This window comes from Gossypium hirsutum, chromosome A11, assembly GCF_007990345.1.
Source record: "Gossypium hirsutum isolate 1008001.06 chromosome A11, Gossypium_hirsutum_v2.1, whole genome shotgun sequence".
NCBI lineage: Eukaryota > Viridiplantae > Streptophyta > Magnoliopsida > Malvales > Malvaceae > Gossypium > Gossypium hirsutum.
The window spans coordinates 6,358,434-6,378,296 of NC_053434.1; the positions used below are offsets into that span (position 1 = coordinate 6,358,434).

Below are 19,863 nucleotides of genomic sequence, written 5' to 3' on the forward strand. Positions count from 1 at the left end.
ATGATGAATACAACCATGAACGTTTTCCTCCTGGTGACCCCAGCAAGCGGGCATTTGGCCTATTTGTCCTGACAGGTGTAGGTTGTGTACGCATCTGTTATCCGTCTGCTCATCCTCAAGCTTGTCCTGAGCATGTCAGCCAGTAAGGATGTTCTTGCACTGGCTTCTCTCGAGGTTGATCTCTCCAGCATTGAACCTGGCAGCACCGTAACTGTTTAAATGGCGTGGAAAGCCAGTCTTCATCAGGCGCCGAACTGACGAGGATATCAAGTTAGCGAACAGTGTTGATCTAGGGTCTCTTCGTGATCCACAGGAGGATGCAGCAAGGGTTAAGAATCCAGAGTGGTTAATTGTTGTTGGGGTTTGCACACATCTGGGTTGCATTCCCTTGCAAATGCTGGTGATTATGCGGATGGTTTTGCCCTTGCCATGGTTCCCATTATGAATGTCTCTGGCAGGATTCGCAAGGGTCCGCACCATACAACCTGGAAGTACCACTTACACCTTCTTGGATGAGAGCAAACTGCTTATCGGTTAAGAATTGTAGTGTTCCTTGGGTTCTCATAAGTTTTTAAAATTTTATTAGATAATGCGAAGTTTGTTACAGAATTTTGCTTTTCCTGCCTTGGACTTTGAGGGCATTGTTAGTGTTTTTTTGTAACTGAATAATTGCAACTGCAGCCAGTGATATTTCTCTGAACTCTGAATAATTTTCCCGGATTTTGAGGAGAACCAAATATAATTGTTCTTTAGACTTGACTATTGCCATACGTGGATGCTGTGGGTGTTTAAATTATTTGATTTCTTATTGCAACATAATGATGCTTCACTGTTCTTGAAACATTTTTATGAAGCCCTATCAAATGCATTTAACAGGCAAAAAACAATCATCACCATTTATGGAAGAGAAAAAACCAGTTAGGGACACCACATTTGCAGTATACAACCACAATTCAACCTTTTAATTTTTATAGATTGTAACAAAATTGCAGGTGAAGTAACGCAGATGCCAGTCTACTCCCAGAAGCCTAAATTTATGGCTAAAAGCATACATATAGGCCGGTGGAGTGCATTTCAATGAAACTGTCAAAATCTGCAATATCACAATCTTTGTCATCTCTCGAATAGGCCCTTTACATAAACCATGCCTTTTCACTGAGCTTGAGTTCTTTTCTCATTGATCTACTTGCTGGTCATCCCCTTGAACAACAATCTCATTCACAGTCCCATCATCAGTAACCAGTATTTTACTTTGATCTGCTCCTTTCTCGATGCCCGCTTCCAGTAATAAGCTCCTCTGCAAATATATGTATTTCCATCAAGATAATAAGATAGCATTAGCTTCAAAGTACAATTCCAGAAAAAAAAATAGTAAGGAAAATGGTTATGTTCATAGAGCTTGCGTGCTTACGCCAATGGACTTAGAACAGTGATCCCAGAACCAGTTATTTCCAACATCTGGAAAAGTTATAGTGAGCACAAGGCAACGCTTGCAAGGCTCCCAAACCCAGGGGGGGGTTTTTGCTGCCAAGTACCGATGCTTATTTTTTCTTTTTTTTACAAACTTTTTGGGACATGTGGTTTTTGCCGTTACTATTCTTTAATACCCAATTAAAAAAAAATCCACAAGGATTTTTTTTTTTTTTTTTAAGAAATTACAAGTATTTAACTACTTTTTGAATGTTTTTTTTTTACAAAAAAAAAAAAAAAAAAAAAAAAAAATTTGGATTTAACTGAGCGTTTATGGAGGTGACCAAAGGCCAGGAACAGAGATGACAAACGAGACCAAGAGAAGTGTAGTAGCTAGACAATGAAATAGCCGCAGTCTCTGCAAGAAAAAAACATGGGAATCTGGTTTTGTTGATAATGTTGGATGGTCCATAAGAGCAGAAGAAGACACAATGGTTTGCTGCAAGGACAGCCGAGGAAGATGATGTCTTGGGAACTGGAAGGGGTTGAGAACCCGACCTAGCCATGGCGGTGTAGGTGGTAGGTGTGTGTGCTGGTGAATTTGGAAGGGAGGGTGAAGGAGTAGAGAGCGTGTGGATGTGGGATGGGATCTTCGTTGCCATTATCCTCCCAAAAGCACAAGAGGTATTATCTCAGCCACTTGAGCTGCCTGGGTTAAGCAGTGTATTTTGCCCCAGCCTTGGTGCTGCAGTGGTCAGCCACTTGGGATGGCCCAGGTTTCACCATCTGTTCTTGCACCAACCACATCGATCTTACAAGTCAACTTTTTTTTTAAAGTTAAACGCTACCATATTCCTTAATTTATTTATTTAATTATGATAAGAGGTTTTCCTATTATTTTATATTTCTTAATTGAAAATTTAAATATTTTTTTATTATCCTTAAATTTTTCCTTTATTTTCATAATATCTATTTATTCTCTTCATTAATTTATTTATTTATTTTTATTGTGATTAAAAATAATTTAGTAAAAATTTGTGTTATGTCTGATCTTCTCATATTCTCTCAACCAAATAAAAAAAATTACATTTTAACTAATCAAACCAAATAAAAAAAAATTAACATACAAATAAGTAAATCTAAATAACGTAAATCCTAGTAATACAGAGGTAATCAGACATTTTTCGATCCAAATGTTAGTTATAGACATATTATAGCACCTATTAAATTTTTATTTATATTAATTTTTAAAATAGTTTATTTCATTAATAAATTAAGTGTGCATATTTTAAAAAAAAGAAAGAAAAGTAGGATGATATTTTCTGAATGAAATAAATGTCAAGAATTGAAAAGTGAGGGATGAAATTGAAAAAAGGGGAAAAGGTGGAGGTTAAGGCAATGTAAAGATAAGGAAGAGTAATATAAGATTAAAGAAAATATACAACGTTTACTTGAGAACTAAAAGTCCACGCGAGCCAATGACCTTTAAGCTATTTACCGTCAACCCCCTCCCCACCTTACTAGGCTAATAGCCGAGCCGATAATATTACTTCAACAAAAAATCAAATCAAATTTTTATTTCTTTTCTAGGACGACAAACTTCTTTTTTTCTACTACAAATAATTCAACCATATATTGTATAAAGATATTTTAAATATTATAAAAAATATTAGTATGATAATAGGATTATTACTAATAAAAATAACAAAAAAATAAACATCATATGCAATTTTATCAAAATGTCTAGTATGTATTGTTGGGTTATTTCCTCTTTAATATTTAACATATATTCATTATCATCTTATATGGTCATTACCAAGTTCATCAGCATTTGAAATGAATTTTAGAATTAAGATCGTTAATATTTTCTTTCATGTACTCTTTCAAGTATAAATAATCTCAATCTACCTTATGATTGAAATAATAAAATAGTACATCTAATATGACAACCTCTTCTTTTTATGTTATATTAAGTAATGTTTTTAATAAGAAATATTTTTAGAACAACAAATGTCTCTGACCATATTTAGAAGCCTCAAATGTTTTAAATTAAAAAGTTGCAAACTATCTATATGCTTGTATCTGATATATCCTCAATGATATTATACCTCACCAATGATTGAGAAAATCTTTATATTTGTATAACTGATCGACATTAAAATATTGGATCATAGACTAAATAATTTTATAGCTTTAATTGCAAATTTAATTTAAAAATATATATATAGCTAGTATATCGCTTTTCATAATACTAAATTAAGTAAAAAATTAAAATAAAATTACAATATATAACTTTTATAAAAAATATTTATAAATTGTTCATCTTATAAATAATAAATTTTTTGCCCATAATCTAGAAAGCTATTTTATAAATAAGTTAAGATAAAAAAATCATAACATTTTATGAATAAATATATTATTTTTATAAATATAGTATGGCACTAATAAATTATGTCAATACTTATTAGTCATAACTTTTTATAATAAAATTTTCAATCATAACTTTATAAAATACATAAATTATTTTTATAACATAATTTATTAAGATTTATAATACATTTTTTGTCAAAACCATAATAAACACTGTACGTGTTCATACTATAATATAATTATTATAATTTGTATAAAAATATTTTTTAAAAATTTAGATTTTGGTGTAATTACTCCAATTCTCATTATCATCTAAGAAATTGAAAGTGTAATTGGGTGATTCAATTACACACAATTCTATGGAACCCACTAATATATCATTCTTATATAATTAACAAATAATATATCTTCTTAATTACCAATTTTCTTCAAATAAAAAATCTTTCACAAAAATCTTGAAAATAGTTTAAGATGAAAGCAATTATTTAAATTCATTAAAAAGATTTTACACATTGGTAATAATAAATTTATTAATTTTAAATTAAAATGATAATATTCAATAACTAAATTATATTTAATATCAAATAAACATTATATTTTAAAATCTAGTTTGCTGTAAATTTTAAAAAGCAAATGTTACAAACCGATACTTATGTAAGATCCATTCGATTATGACACACTTATGAAATAAAAAAAATAACGAAAAAGTAATTTTTAAAATTTATATCGAATAAATAAATTTTGGTTAAAATGATACGTCGAAGGTTTAAAATTTTTTATATCAAATTCAAATATCATTGTTTGTATTTTTATATACATAAAAATATAAACATGAACACATCTTTATAATAATATATTTATTTTTTAAAATATAATTTTTAATTATTTTCTGACTGAATTAGAATTTGATTGATGGATGACACTAATTCAATTAAATATAAATTAGTGAGTTCAGTGCTACTTAACCAAGTCACACCAACTCAATTGAGAATAATTTAAAATAATTTTTTATTTTTATATGTTAATAAATAATAATTCAAAGGTACATTGTTTTTTTTTAAACAAAAACTACTTAAAAAATGTTGATATTGTGCAAGTGATGTATTTGGTCTTCATAGTTGTAGTTTTAGCATTTGTAGAAGGTTGGACCTACATAACATCTATTATGTTAGTTTTGATGATTGATTTATCACCATCAATGCTAAGAGCTTTTGGAAGCATCTTGCGTTTTGTTGTTATTAGAGTTCATTGTCAATATAATTTAACAATGGCAAGATTAAGATATTGTTATTAGCAATTGACCACGATGATCCATCTCTAGTGGTTTTCTAGTATTGCTCATTTATAGTTATTGTATGCATATTAACGACCCGAATTTACCGTTACCGAAAAAGTATATTTTTGGGTCTCCGTTTCTGAAAAATGGATTCGTAAATATTTATTAAAAATATTTACGAAGTCAATTGAGTGGTTAATTAGAGTTTAATTAAGTAAATTTAGTTTAATAAGAGTAATTAGGAAAAATGACTAAATTGAATAAATGATGAAAGTTGAATTGTAGAATAAAAGAAAATGAAGAGGACCAAAATGGCAATTATGCCATTTGTCCAAGTGAGGCGGCATAAACATAAAAATCTGAGATTTTATGTGTAAAATATATATATTAAATTATTATTATATTATAGTATATTATATATATATTATATTATATAAATAAGTAAAGAAACATAAGAAACAGAATGAAAGCAAACGAAACAGAGAAGAAACAGGAAGAAAGAAAGAAAGAAAAAGAAAAAGGAAAATTTGGGTTCAAGGCTCAAAGTTTAATTTGAAATCTCGGCTAAGAAAGGACAAGACAAAGTCAACGGAGTTAGCTCGAAATTACGGTTTGTATTCTATAATCCGAACTTAATACTTAATTGTGAATTTATTCTTAATATGTATATTAAGTGTTTGAAGTAAGAATATTGTGTTTTGCAAATGAAATGGATTGATATAGTATATGATGAAATTATTGAATTTATATTGATTGAATTGGCGTATATATATAGATATATATATTGAATATTGAATATATATTGATTATTTGAATTGAATTGAAATATAAATTGTTGAAAATTTTAAATATGAGATTTGTGATATTTGGATATTTGTTATTGAAAAGTGAATTGAATTGTATTGAATTATGAATTTATGTGATTAATTAAAATGTGTATTGATTGAAAAAAATTGAAAGTGAATTGAATACCCTATAACAGTATCGGGCTGAGTCGGATATAGTTGGCATGCCATAGGATTGGAAGTGTTCAGGGATTCTTCGACCTCGAGTCGATGAGACACTGGGTGTCACTATATTTCTTCGGATAGATTCGATGAGGTACTGGGTACCAACTTTACTTCGGTTAGGCCGATGAGACACTGGGTGTCAAATATTGCTTCGAACTATCCGATGAGGCACTGGGTGCCATATTGGTGTGTTTGGTTGGATCCGTGTATCCGCCAAGGTCCGAGTCTTGTTAATAGGGTTAAATAAGTGAAAAGATAAGTCGAGTGAATTTGATTGATTGAGCTATTGGAATGAAATGAGAAATTGAATTGAGAATTGAAATTGAGATATGAGATTGAAAACATGAACCAAAAGTTCATGAAATGAGTGAAGTTCAAATGGATGATGATTGATGTTAGAATGAATTAAAATGGTATATTGTTAAGAAATAAAGTGTGAAAACAAGTGAATTGTGAATATATTGTATAGAATTTATACGGTAAGTAAATGAAAAGAATTGAACAAATATGTTATTGTGTTTGTTATATGACTTGTATAGAATTTATATGGTAAGTAATTGAAAATTTATCTATAAACAAATAAATGAATACTTATAATTGTTATTGTGATTTTAAGTTTAATTGTTATATTATTAAGTGTTCGGATTATGGAAATACCACTGAGTATACCATACTCAGCGTACGGTTTGTTTCCGTGCGCAGGTTTAGTAAAGATAGAACGTTGAATCAGCATCCCAGTTCGATCCCGAATTCATTAAGGTAAAGTGTGTTAATTATTGGTAATGGCATGTACCTAGGATGTTTATGAGAGTCATTAGGTTGTAGATCATGAAATGAGTAAATTATGGTTGGCAACGGTATGTAGTATGAATTTTGAAATTTACTAAAAATTCGTAGTGATTCTAAATTAGTTCCGAATTAAATTTACTGTTCATATTGGACCGCGAGGGCCCATTAAAGGGACGACATCTTAAAACTAGGATGTGTGTAAATATTTATTTTAATTAATGACCGAAATTAGACTGTACTGACTGGTAATGTCTCGTAACCCTGTTCCGATGACGGTATAGGGTTAGGGGGCGTTACAGCATATCTGTCTTTCACTAGACTTTTATGATGGCCACACATGCAATAGTTAGAACATTAGGACATACAATTTAAATATCATTTTCATTTTATTAATTTGATATATTTTTCTATTTTTTTGCTATTGTTCAGTGAATTATTATCATTCTAATTTATTATGGAAGAAAATCTCTTTATGTAAGAAAATCTTTTTTTTAAAAAATCCTTAAATTAATTTATTTTTAAATAAATATTCTATTTGGTATAGTACTTAAAAAACTCAGATAATTAATAGGTACGATTGTTATTTGGGATAATTTTAAAATTATACATGATTTTTTATTTAATGTGTAATTGTATACATAAACTTTAATTTAATGCAATTATATACGTAAAACTCTAATTTTGGTTCAAATGTATATTTAAAACTTTAATTTTAATTTAATCATACATATTTAAATAAATACATCAATTTATTTTTATACTGAATAAATGTAATTATTTATATACGCAATATATAAATATAAAATTATATTATATCAATAATTATGTTAATAATTTACAACAATTAAATTAAATAAAAAAATTAAATATAAAATTATATAAAATTAAAATTAAAATTATATAAGCGAGGCGAGGTGTAGGAAGCGGCTAGACTGTGAAAGCCAAGAGCCGAGCTAGGCTAGGCTAGCTAGGCGCCAAAGAACGAACGATTCAATGGCTTCACATAACGGTTCCGAAAACCGCACCCGCCCCCACCACCCTCCCCCTTCTCTCTCTCCCCTCTTTGTAAGTAATGCAATGTTAATTCTATTCCACTCTTCTCCCTTCTATCTCTATCTATCTCTTAACATTCTCTCCTCTTTGCCTTTCTCTCTGTTTATTGGATAAACCTCAAACCCTCTCTTTTGTTTCCTCTTTTTTCCTCTCTCGCCGTTTCTTCTAATCCCAAATTCTTCACGTCCCTTTTCTCTCCCCCTTCGTTTACCCTCTGTTTTTTCTTTTTGCCTTTTCTCAATCCACTCGTTCCAAGGTACTTCTTTTTTGCTTCTTTCATAAGAAATCTTTTTCGGATTTGATTGTTTTGTTATTTACAAAAAAGGGTTTCCTTTATTTCAATATATCTCCTCTTCAAGACTCGGCAAACAGTTTTTCTTTTTTGCTTTGTTTGTTGATTCAATGTGTTTTTGTTATTCATGGGTTTTTTTTTGTCTGATTCCGGGCCATTTTTTTTGTTGGGTGCTTGCTGATTATTTTAATTAAAGTGTAATTGTTTGAATTTTATAAAGATGTTCTCTTTTTTTTGTTGCCCTGTATTGGATTACCGCCGTTGTTAGTTATTTTTATTGTGGATAAAGTTTCTATATCTTCCATTGTTTACTATATGCTGCACACTGAATGTTCTGTTAAATTGAATTGCAAATATTTAGTTGAGTAAATACTTGGTGTAAAGGGAAAATTTTTAACTTGGTTAGCTTTATTGCTGTACTTACTTCATTTGGATCCGATTCATGTTTTGACTAGTAAGACTGAATAGAAAAAATCAGAATCAATTTTCCTCTTTTGGTTAATTTGCGGGAGGCAGGCGGACTGTTTCTTCGGATTAGATGCTGTGCCTTCTGCTATGGTCGTGAAGCTCCTTTTCTGGCATATTATTATTGGTTGAAAGCAATTGGGGTTCCTTATTTCGCAAAGCAGAAACCAAATTAGAATTTCAGATCTTTTTTATTTACAATATTACTTTAACATTTTTCTAATATGCTTAAGATTTGTTTTCTGATGCACCTTTTTGTGTATATATGCATTTAAAAGCAGTGGATGTGTTGTGCTTTGTCTGATTAAACAGTCTTATGCATTGTTCTAATTCAAAGTTGATTAAGATGTGGGTGTACAGCTTTCTTCAGATTATGTATTGTGCCTGCTGCTATGGTTGTGAAGCTCCTTTTCTGGTGGATTATTATTGGTTGACAGCAGTAGGGGTCCCTTATTATGCAAAGCAGAAACCAAATTAGAAATTTGTTTTTAACATGCTTAAATTTTTTTTCTGATATATTTTTTTCTGTGTATATATGCATTTAAAGGCAGTGGATTGGTTGTGCTTGCCTAATTAAGCAGTCTTATGAATTGTTCTGATGGTGATTCTTATTTGGGTGTACTGCTTTTTTTTTTAATGGTTCAATGGTTTTCCTCAGTTGCATACAATTTAGTACTGGTTTCTGTTTGCACATGCAGGAAAATGTTTGCTGCCTTTTCTTTTGACATCTGATATCAATGGCAGCTGACCAACGGAGAAAACGACTGAATGGTGCAAGCATTGCTGGCTGCAATTCTTGGGTCCAATACAGAACCAAAAAGAAAAAACTAGAGTCTCCAAGAAATGATCTAAACACAAAATCTTGTATTTCCCTTGAGTGGGACGGGAACCAAAAAAAAGTTGTTGCCAAAAGGGAACAAATTGGCTTAAGTTGGCGGCATTTAAGACCATTTACAGATTCCACAGTACATTACCACAAAGTCTTGGCAGATGTTTTGACTCTACCTCATGAAATTTTCGACTTAGAGAACTTGAAAAGGGTGCTTTCGTATCAGGTAATATTCTTATTATTCATAACCAGTTGCTTCTAATCTCCTCTGTCTTCTGATCTCATGCCTCTTGGAATTTACATGAAATTGTTACAGGTTTGGCAGACTCGTCTGTCTGAAAACGAGAGAAATCTTCTGATGCAGTTTCTTCCCACAGGGATAGACAAAGAGCAGACTCTGCGAGCCTTATTTTCTGGAGATAACTTTCACTTCGGAAATCATTTCTTAAATGGTAAGTATATGTATATTCCCTCTTGACACTTTTTTCACTCTGTGGATGATGGATCCTATCTTCTTGTAGTTTCTGTTGGCTGTCCATTGGCAAATACATTTACCCATAAGCATATATTTTGCAACTTTACTACTTTGGATTTCCTTATAAAGAAGTTATAGCTCTTGGGGTATTTACTATTTGTCTCTCTAGTTCTATTTCAGGAGATATAATATTCAGGGATTCTAATGTAGAGTTTGAATCTGCTAGATTTGACTGGAATTTTTGCTTACAGGGGTGCATCACTTTGTTCGGGTCATCTTCACCCTGATAAAGTTATTAAGGAGGAACGGCGTTTGAAGGCCGAGAAGAAAGCTTACTACTCAGAGTTACAGGACTACCATAATGAGTATGTGAAAAATAATTAAATTTACCCATGAATATATAGGCTGTTTTTGGCAAAGGTGCATTTGGTGCCTAATAATGTGGTTGCAACAATTGTGTTGCTTCTTGTGGCAGTACCATAGATTATCTGCAGAAACTGAAGGAAAAATGGGAAAGCTGCAAAGACCCAGAACAAGAAATTGTGCAGAAGTTATGGAGGTTTGTATTTGCCACAGTGTTTCAATTTTCTGGAAAGTGGTTGGTTTTGGCAGAGGAAGGTTCTTCCCTGTGAAATTGGTCGGTGTAACTTGTTTCTCTACTTCATTGCATAACATCATCATGATAGGGAATACGATAGCATTGTTTTCTCAGTTTGAGCCTTTTCCCTTGAGATTGGTTGTTCCAAACAAAAATGAAGAATTGAAATTTTGTGCTTACCCTTTTATTGAACATTTAGTTCTTTTTATGTGCTAAAATCAAATCTCATTTTGGTTACAATCAATTCCTTTGATAGGTCAAAAAGGGTTGGTAAGAAAAGGGTTTTCTCACATTCAAATGAATCTAGCTTGGCAACGTTGAGCAAGATGTTACAGCGACTTCTGAATCTTCTTCTTGGGTTGCAGATGAGAAAGCATGCAGTAGTGATAACCAGAACTCTTCTGCTCTGAAGGATGGAAAGATACAAAGAAGGTAGTCTCTTTTTTTCCATCATGAACCACCATGCTGCATGTATTATTATTTCTTACCTTTGTTTGTGGTTTAGGTGGTTCTCAATCTTGTCATTTTTCTGAACTAGAAATTATGTGTTGTCAAGGGCACAAGGTGCACTCTAGGCGCTAAAACCATTCTATTGCCTCAGGCACAAGGCACAGAAAAGTGTTAGTCTGAGTGAAGTAAAGCGCGATATGTATATGTGTGAGTTTTTGCAAGTCTGTGTGTGTATAATATATAAGGCTTAAGATATAAGATAAACTCTAAAGTGTGGTTTTGTTTATCTACAGAACATGCAACTCTTTTATCGGTCAATGTGCATTATGAATTATAGAGAATTTAATGCTCAAATATTGGGAATTATAGAGTTTGTTATCATCCCTTCATTACTAGTAAAGTATATCAATGAAAACTGGGAAAAACAAAGGAAATTAAAAGGAATTTCAATCAGGTAGGCTTTCTATGCCTATAGCCTTACAAATAGTGTACCTAGGCACACCAAGCGTGCACTTGATCAATTGGGCCTCGACTGGAAGGGTCTGAGGCATTTTGTTGAACTTTGCTAAGGAACAAGGTGCAGGCGTGCCTGGGTGCATGCCTTGACAACACTCATGTGTACCATAACCATGTTAAGAAACTTTTGCAGCATTTAGATCTCCTGGTCGGAATTTGTAATGGTGGCTGGACTAGTTTTCTCTTAGTTTTACTCTGTTTATATTTATTTCACGGTGAATAATCTTATTAGTTGTCATGGATATTAGTATGTACAAGAAAAGGATCATCAAGGACAAAGGTGAAATGCTCTTGACTGCACCAGATTATGCACCGACTCTGGAAGCAAGACCCAAAAAAGGTGACAAGATACGCAAGCACAATATTCAGCACTGTGATGGTGCTAAATACATGTCATGTTTTAAGGTCAGCAGCTGCTTTAATTGGTATAAAATTATAAATTACAGGATTATTTTGAGTAGGTGCCTTTTATCTTGAACAAATATCTCCTTGGATTAGAATTACCCTTTCTGATATAGGATTAGTTATTAGTTAAACTTTTGATTGGCTGATGGAAGCATGCAACTTTCGAAAGCTTCCTTTTTTGAGCCGAACCAGTGGCCAGATTCCTAGCTTATTGTTTCTACTGCGATATGATTCATTTCTGCTTGGTTAACTTGTCACTCCTTTATAGTTTATAGTAAACTCTCAGTTATCACCATTATACTGTGGGGCAGGAATAACGACTATATACCAGTGATACTTGTATTATATACCCTCCTGTTATATTCTTTAACTGAGGATTTCTTTAGTGTCTATTACTTTTCAGCCTTCTCTCGTTCTCCTGTTCTTCCTAAGGTTATTAATGGGTAATTTGCCTTTGATATGTTTCAGATAAGCAAGAAGCAACATGATCTTTTTAAGAATATGGAACAGTCTGGTAAAAGCATTCAATCTAGGTCTCTCACCCGTGTTTTAGGTGACATCGATACCTTGCATGTGCAACCATATGAAGTATTCGTGGAAGAAGAGCAGAGAAGGTTGCATGAACATTGGTGAGTGTTGAAAGTAAACAATCCTTTCTTGAACTCTGGAAAATTTCACTATACCTCTGCTCAAAATAATGTTGTTTAAATAGGTTGAGACTGGTAAAGGAAGATCTCCCTGCATCATATGCAAACTGGAGAGAGATACAGTCGCAGAAATGGAAAATAACCAGGTTGTTGGAGCAAGAGATGAAAGAGAAACTAGATACGCTGCTGGAGGTTTGTTTGCATGTCTTTAACTCTCACCACTTGTATATGTATAGTTCCTTACTTGCAATCTGTTGTTTGACATTCATCAAAACTCGTTGGATCTGTGTTTCTTTTCTATGGGCTTTGAACATCTTTTCCGCTTTTTTTCCTGATATTTTAGGGGGTGGTGGTTGTTGGGGCTTGAGCCATAGCATATGCTTCACAACTTATCTTCTTGACACTTTGCTAAGAAGTTTTAGCAGCTTTGAACATCCTGTATGCTACTAAAATCTTGATATTTTTTGGTGTTTTAGGATGAAGAGGATGAAGATACATTGGTCCAGAATCAGGAAGCCAATGTTGTTACAAATTTGCCTGTTCTAGATGTAGAGGAAGAGGATCCTGAGAAGTTGCTCGAATATCAAAAGGATACTGAAGCAATAGAAAGTGAGTCCAGCATGGAAGATGGGGAGTCTAGTCTGGCCTTACCACAGAATCAGTCTCCACAGCAGATTTCTTCTATTGATAGTGGCCGGTTGTGCAATTATGCAGAGTCTGAAAACAATGAGAACCTCTCAAATTCAGATGTTGCATCTTCAGATGTATCCGAGCACTCAGACAATTTGAACACTGCTGATGCAACTGTTAGTCAGGAAGTTCCCGTCTCTTCTGCGGAAATTGTTTGGCCAGCAGATAGCATGCCACACTCTTACCATGATTCTACTGCTGGCCACAAAGGCACATCTACCAGTGGATTGCCATTTATTCATGAAGACAATGAAGACCAACAGAACCGAATGATTGATCTGGAATCAGACTCGCACAAAGAAAATAATGGAAAGGATATGTTGCATAGACTTTCTGAAGATGGTTCCTTTAGTTATACAAATCAGGACCGAAATGAGATGCTTCAATCTTTCTTCAAAGATCAGGGAGTGCCACCATATCATATTGAGCAGAAACAGGCAGGGCTAGATTTCCAGCCCCCAAAAAATCTATTGATGGGAGATGGTCATTTTAATGGGCAATTTCGGGAGCAGTTGCAGTCATCATTGCTGTTAGAGGAGAGGCAAAAGAGGCAGAATGAGGTTTATATGGGACAGAACATGCCACAAAATATTTACTCCACTGGGGGTAGGTACTTGTCACTGAGGCAAGAACACCTGCCTTCAGAAAATATGCAAGATTGGGCAGTCACTCCTGCCCGCATGCCAGCGCCTTTCCAACATCCGTTGAACAGTAGAGAACTGTTGAGTCAAAACTGGTTTACTGGAGAGCATCAAGTTCCAGTTCGTGGTGGATGGGCTGGTTCAGATGGTTTTAGTGGCCAAAGTCAGAGTATCATGAGTGCAAGCAATGCAGATCAGAGCTTTTTTAGTGTTCTATCTCACTGTAACCAATTTCATTCGAGCAGCCCTTATGTATCAATGGGCTCTACTGGGCAGTTCATTCCACAGAGGAACAATGGAATGGTGAGGGGGGGGCCTTCTGGAATAATTGGAAATAGTATGCAGCAAGCTGCTCTTCCGTTCGATTATTTAGGTACTTGTGATACAACTTCCTCATTGATGGCTGCTGATGATTCAGGATGGATGAACATACAACATCAGAATCCTGCTTTGCGTGATCCAATGGGGAAACAATATTTAAGGTCATGGAAAGGGTCCTTTTTTTAATTTTGTTTCTGAGGAGTGGAAGGCCTAAAGTTCATCATTCATGAACTGGCTTGGATGATTGCGAGATATGCTGAACAAGTACTTCATGTGATTGGTGGTTCGTTCCTATAATTATTTTTAGAGGGATGGTAGAGAAATCGACTTTCTAGGTTACAAGATTCCAAAGCTAGGTCTCAGTACATACCTATACAAAGAGCCAACTGAACTCAACACAAAACAAACACAAACTATTAGGTGGGGTGGTGGGAGGTAAGTCGTGACTTGTGAAGGATGAAAAAACCCTGGCATGGCATCTCATATTTGGTAGATTTACATATCACAACTTAGGTTTCTTTTTCTTTTTCCTTATTTCATATTCCCTCGTTTGATCCCATTGACTATATCAAGTATACTCAATAATGTTGGAGGCTTTAATTACAGCTGCTTCTCTGTCTCTTAGTTGAATAATGTGTTTTTATGGTGTTGTGGATTTCGTAAGAGTACAATGGAATGACAAGGACTTTGTATTTAAATATTTACCTATACAAAGAGCCAACTGAACTCAACACAAAACAAACACAAACTATTAGGTGGGATGGTGGGAGGTAAGTCGTGACTTGTGAAGGATGAAAAAACCTGGCATGGCATCTCATACTTGGTAGATTTACGTATCATAACTTTATATTCAATAATGTTGGAGGCTTAAATTACAGCTGCTTCTTTGTCTCTTAGTTGAATAATGTGTTTTTATGGGGTTGTGGATTTGGTAGCAGTACAACAGAATGACAAGGACTTTGTATGTAAATATTTACAAAGAATTTCAAAGTGTGAAACAAATAGTCCCTGCCACATTTGACAATTTTGCAGTAATAATGTCATCACCATAATTGCTGCATATCATATACTGCTATTACTTACAATCAAATTTGAAACAGATAGTCACTGCCACATTTGACAATTTTGCAGTAATAATGTCTTCACCAAAATTGCTGCATATCATATACTTCTATTACTTACAATCAACCTATCATCTACATATATTTGTATTGAATCTAGAAATAATGACGATCCAAGTTGCCATTATTTGTAGCTGTTCATTGATGTTTTAGTATGAACTATGCAATTGCACCATCTCAACAACCGTCTGCAAATCCGTTCTGCAAAAAGAAAAAAACCAGACAAGCAGATTAATTTGTGAGAGCAGTTTAATCTCAAAATCGATTTTTTTTTAACCTAGAAATAAAAGAAATAGTATAATGGACAAGTTAGGTAACCTTAGGAAACGAGATAAAAGATAATCAATTAATATGGCTGCCGAGGCAAGACTGAATAGTGTTCCATTCCAATGTCATCTGCAAACAAACCAAACCAGAAAAGGATTAGAACCACAGTACTTTTGCACGGTAACCGTACAAAACAGCATCTAGATCTTGTTTGATGTATGAGAAAATATTCCAGAATAACCTCTAAAGAGAACTAGATAGATTATTAACATTTGCATTGGCAACAATTCTAGTTCTGCATTACCTCATTTCGACATATGGAAGCAGAAGAATCTGCGGACAAAAGCCAATTTTATGTTTCCTGTCATCATTTTCTTTTCAGTTTTTCAACTGCTTTAATTTTTCAAGAACTTGCTTCATTGAAGGCCGAACAGAAAGTGTCTCCGCTGTACAGGCGTATGCAAGCCTAAGCATTCCCAAGAGATTCTCCCTAGGTCCAGCTTCCCACAATTGAGCAGAGAACACCGCTGAAGGACGCCCTTCCTTGACCAACAACTTGGTCCATTCAACAATGTTGAATCCATTTCCGTACTCAGAAAATGATGGATCAAGGGACTTCTTCCCCGACAGCAATTCTAACATTACAACACCAAAACTGTACACATCTGCCTTGTCGGAGACCCGGCATGTTGTTGCATATTCTGGTGCTACATAACCAAATGTGCCAGCAACATCTGTGGTGGCATGGGTCTCAGAAACTTCTAAAAGCCTAGCCAACCCAAAGTCCGAGAGGAAGGCATTAAGATTTTCATCAAGCAGAATGTTGCTTGGCTTGATGTCTCGATGAACTATCCGGGGAACACACGAGTAATGGAGGTAAGCAAGAGCCTGAGCTATATCCACTGTTATATTGTAGATAACTGACCACTGTTCGTTTTTTCCGGACTTGTCATGAATGAAAGTCTCAAGGTTTCCACCAGAAAGGTAATTGTAAATCAAAAACATTTCATTTTCCCCAACATAATATCCAATAAGAGTTACAAGGTTCTTATGTCGAATTCTTCCTAGTGTTCTTATCTCTGCATCAAATTGCTGAACACCTTGAAATCGACCAATATAAAGCTTCTTTACAGCTACATGATAGCCTGGGACCAACTCTGCTTTGTAAGTTGATCCAAATCCACCCATACCAATGAGGTTTCGGGTGCTAAAGTTACCTGTAGCACTAACTACATTATCATAATTCAGCTCATTTGGAGCATCAGCAAAAGTCACCACCACTTTTCCTTCAAGAGCACCAAGTCTTCTAACTTTTTTCCTTCTAAATCGACAGATAATTACTGCCACTGCAACCATACAAAGCAGAACAAAAGCAGAAGTTATGGCTGCAATTATGAGAGGTTCCGAATTCCTCCCTTTCTGAAATTTAGATGGACCCCTAGGCCCGTCTGGGGGTACTGCAGAAAATAAACACTCCTGCAAAAGTCTATTACCTCTAAAGGAACTGCAATTAGTCTGATGCAGGAGTCTTGGTATCGAACCGGAAAGGTCATTAAAAGAAAGGTCCAAAACAGTCAGATGAGAAAGCAAAGAGAAAGATGGGGGTATTTCCCCATAAAGCCGATTGTGGTCTAATAAAATGGTTTCAAGATTTCCAGCATTTGTTAGGCTAGCAGGGATGGATCCTGTAAGAAAATTGTGGGAAAGATCAAGAACCTTAAGCAGTGCCAATTGACCGAGTTCGGGTGGAATTTCTCCACTTAAGTTGTTGTCTCCAAGAGATATCCATGTCAGGTTCTTCAACTTCCCCAGCTGATTTGGCAAAGATCCAGAGAGTCTATTTCCTCTAAGGTCTAGCCATTCAAGCATCGTCAAGTTGCCAATACAAGGATCTATGGATCCCTCAATCCGATTATATGCTGCTTCAAACTCTATTAGCCGTACACAATCAAGAAAAAAGGTCTTCCCGATCCCACCTACTATCTTGTTTTCATTCAAGTTAACCGAGACACTCTGCAACTTATCACAATCAGATATTAGCTCCCTATGAGAAGAACCATTGAACATGTTATTATTCAGTAGCAACCTGTATGAAAATTTACTATCATTAGCCAATAACTGATCTGCGATGAAGAACACCGGTATCGAGCCAGTGAAACTATTCCAGCTTAGATCATGGAGTACTGCAAAACTCTCATCCATCATCAACCCCATCTTAGAACCCCAAAAAGGAAGATTACCATACTCGAATTCAACCCATGTGGAACTAGACGATAGAACATGAGAAACCATGGACCCATCACAGCTGCCTTTCCTGTTGTATCCATGAATATTACCAGAAATATTATTCCTACTAATGTTGAAGTATGTCATACAAGGAACATTTAGCTTCCAAGGAAGGTACCCAAACAAATTATTGGAACTCAAATCCAAGAAAGTAAGGTTCTTGCACATCACAATGCTTTCTGGTATCACACCATCAAAGTAATTCTGCCCCAAATTTAGGACCCTGAGTGAGCAAAACTCACTCCATTTAGCAGGCAACCCCCCTCGAAGATTGGCTCTTGGCGCCCACAAGACCTCCAAACTAGAATGGAAAAATAGTTCTAAAGGAACACCGAGGTCGAATGCATTGAATTCTCCTCGATAACCATCCATGTAACTTGTTTTCGCATCAGAACCGAAATCTATCAAATTGGTTAGCACAAGAGCTGATAATTTCTTACAGTCTGCTATCTCCTTTGGAATTACATCAGTGAGACTGTTCCTAGAAACATCTAGAACCCGAAGCTCAGTAATTTGGCCTATTTCAGCTGGAATCTTGCCTTCTAAAAGGTTGTAATCAAGCAACAAAGTCCTCAAGTTTTTGCAATTTCCAATCTCAGGGGGTATATTGCCAACAAGAGAGTTATTAGACAGGCTCAAATGAGTCAAAAACTCACACCTGCTAGAATTATCAACACTAATCCTACCAGAAAACAGATTATTGGACAAGTCGATAACTTTCAAGTTGCTGTTACCGATGAGTTTATCTGGTATATGACCAGAAAATGAGTTGAAAGACAAGTTGAGAACATTGAGAGAAGAAATAGAGCTTATCTGGACCGGAATCTGGCCGGAAAAATTGTTGCCTTGGACTTGGAGAACCTGCAAAAACTTAAGGTCTCCAATAACACCAGGGATCTCCCCGGAAAGCCCATTGTGGGGAAGCGACAAAGCTATCACTTTATCGGAGGAGTTAGCGCATTTGACACCATACCATAAGCAGTGACTTGAAGAAGAGTTCCAAGTGGATAAAAGGTTTGACGGATCATAAAAAATGGAGTCTTTGAAGCTGAGAAGAATAGCAGAGTCGGGAGTGGAGGATTTTGAGAGTGTGAAGCTGAAAGAAAAGAGCAAAAACCAGAGAAATGCCATTGTTTTTTTGGGGTTCCGTTGTTACAGATTAGAACGTAACGAAGAAAGAAGATGAAAGAGATGGCCGGCAAGAATTTCACAGAAACTACTAATGGGGTGAAATGTAAAAAAAATGAGAAGTGTCAGAGAGGTACACCACAAGTGAAAATGAAATGAAAGGCAAGGGCTTCATTGTTCATTGGAGCCAAAATGGGTCAAGTTTCATCTTTGAAAACCAAATTTTCTTCCTTTCTTACTTTTTGTTTGTTAGTGTTTTTAACTTTAAGAAAACCATTGAAAACAAATATATAAAAATAATTCAAACGAAGATTGAAACAAGAAGAGAGATTGGCCGGTGAGATTAAAGAGGGGGAACAAGAAGACAAACATAGCCGGCGTGAGGAACGGGATTCTTTCTTACATTACCTTTTTTTTTTTCTTGTTTGTGACGTCTCTCTCCACACCTCAATCACGTGCCAATATGCCATGCAGAGACACGGATGATCAGTAACACTCACTCCCCTTCTTCAGTTGATGAGTTTCAATTATTATTATTCTGTGATTTTAATTTCTTTCATAAAAAATCTCTCCACCCTTTCAGCAATTTAATCCATATAAAGTCAGCAATAGAGTGTGCATAGCCAGGTTACCTGACCTGGCTCGAAGGCTCGCTTAAAAAATGAGAGAGTTTGGATAAAAATATAGGTCTAAAATATGAGTATAGGCAAAAAAAAGAGGCCCATTTTTTAAACGGGCCAAGCCACGAGTAAAATTTTTTTGGCTCGGCCCAGGCCCGGTCCGAATTATATACTAATTTTTTAATCATATTTACATTTTATTTT

The 19,863-nt window shown here is 34.7% G+C and overlaps 1 protein-coding gene, 1 non-coding gene and 1 pseudogene across 2 annotated transcripts; 1 reads left to right on the forward strand and 2 right to left on the reverse strand.

The window, feature by feature from the left end:
• Nucleotides 1–54, reverse strand: part of LOC121209872 (LRR receptor-like serine/threonine-protein kinase RPK2) — a 3,545-nt pseudogene extending 3,491 nt beyond the window's left edge.
• Nucleotides 55–7,930: 7,876 nt separating this feature from the next.
• On the forward strand, nucleotides 7,931–14,935 carry LOC107924018 (uncharacterized). Its single transcript, XR_005904777.1, has 11 exons — nucleotides 7,931–8,164; nucleotides 9,364–9,720; nucleotides 9,811–9,946; nucleotides 10,221–10,334; nucleotides 10,445–10,528; nucleotides 10,824–10,837; nucleotides 10,933–10,999; nucleotides 11,782–11,938; nucleotides 12,407–12,567; nucleotides 12,651–12,777; nucleotides 13,062–14,935. It is a non-coding gene; the product is annotated as an uncharacterized protein (transcript).
• Nucleotides 14,936–15,185: 250 nt separating this feature from the next.
• LOC107924017 (LRR receptor-like serine/threonine-protein kinase RPK2) lies at nucleotides 15,186–19,544 on the reverse strand. Its single transcript, XM_016854267.2, has 3 exons — nucleotides 15,930–19,544; nucleotides 15,677–15,754; nucleotides 15,186–15,559 (listed from the first exon to the last, which is right to left on the reverse strand). The coding sequence occupies exon 1, from the start codon at nucleotides 19,040–19,042 to the stop codon at nucleotides 16,004–16,006; it is 3,039 nt and encodes a 1,012-aa protein (XP_016709756.2). The 5' UTR covers nucleotides 19,043–19,544; the 3' UTR covers nucleotides 15,186–15,559; nucleotides 15,677–15,754; nucleotides 15,930–16,003.
• Nucleotides 19,545–19,863: the final 319 nt, after the last annotated feature.

Coding starts and splice junctions, on each gene's coding strand:
- LOC107924017 (XM_016854267.2), bottom strand. CDS start 19,042: ATGGCATTTCTCTGGTTTTTGCTCTTTTCTTTCAGCTTCACACTCTCA.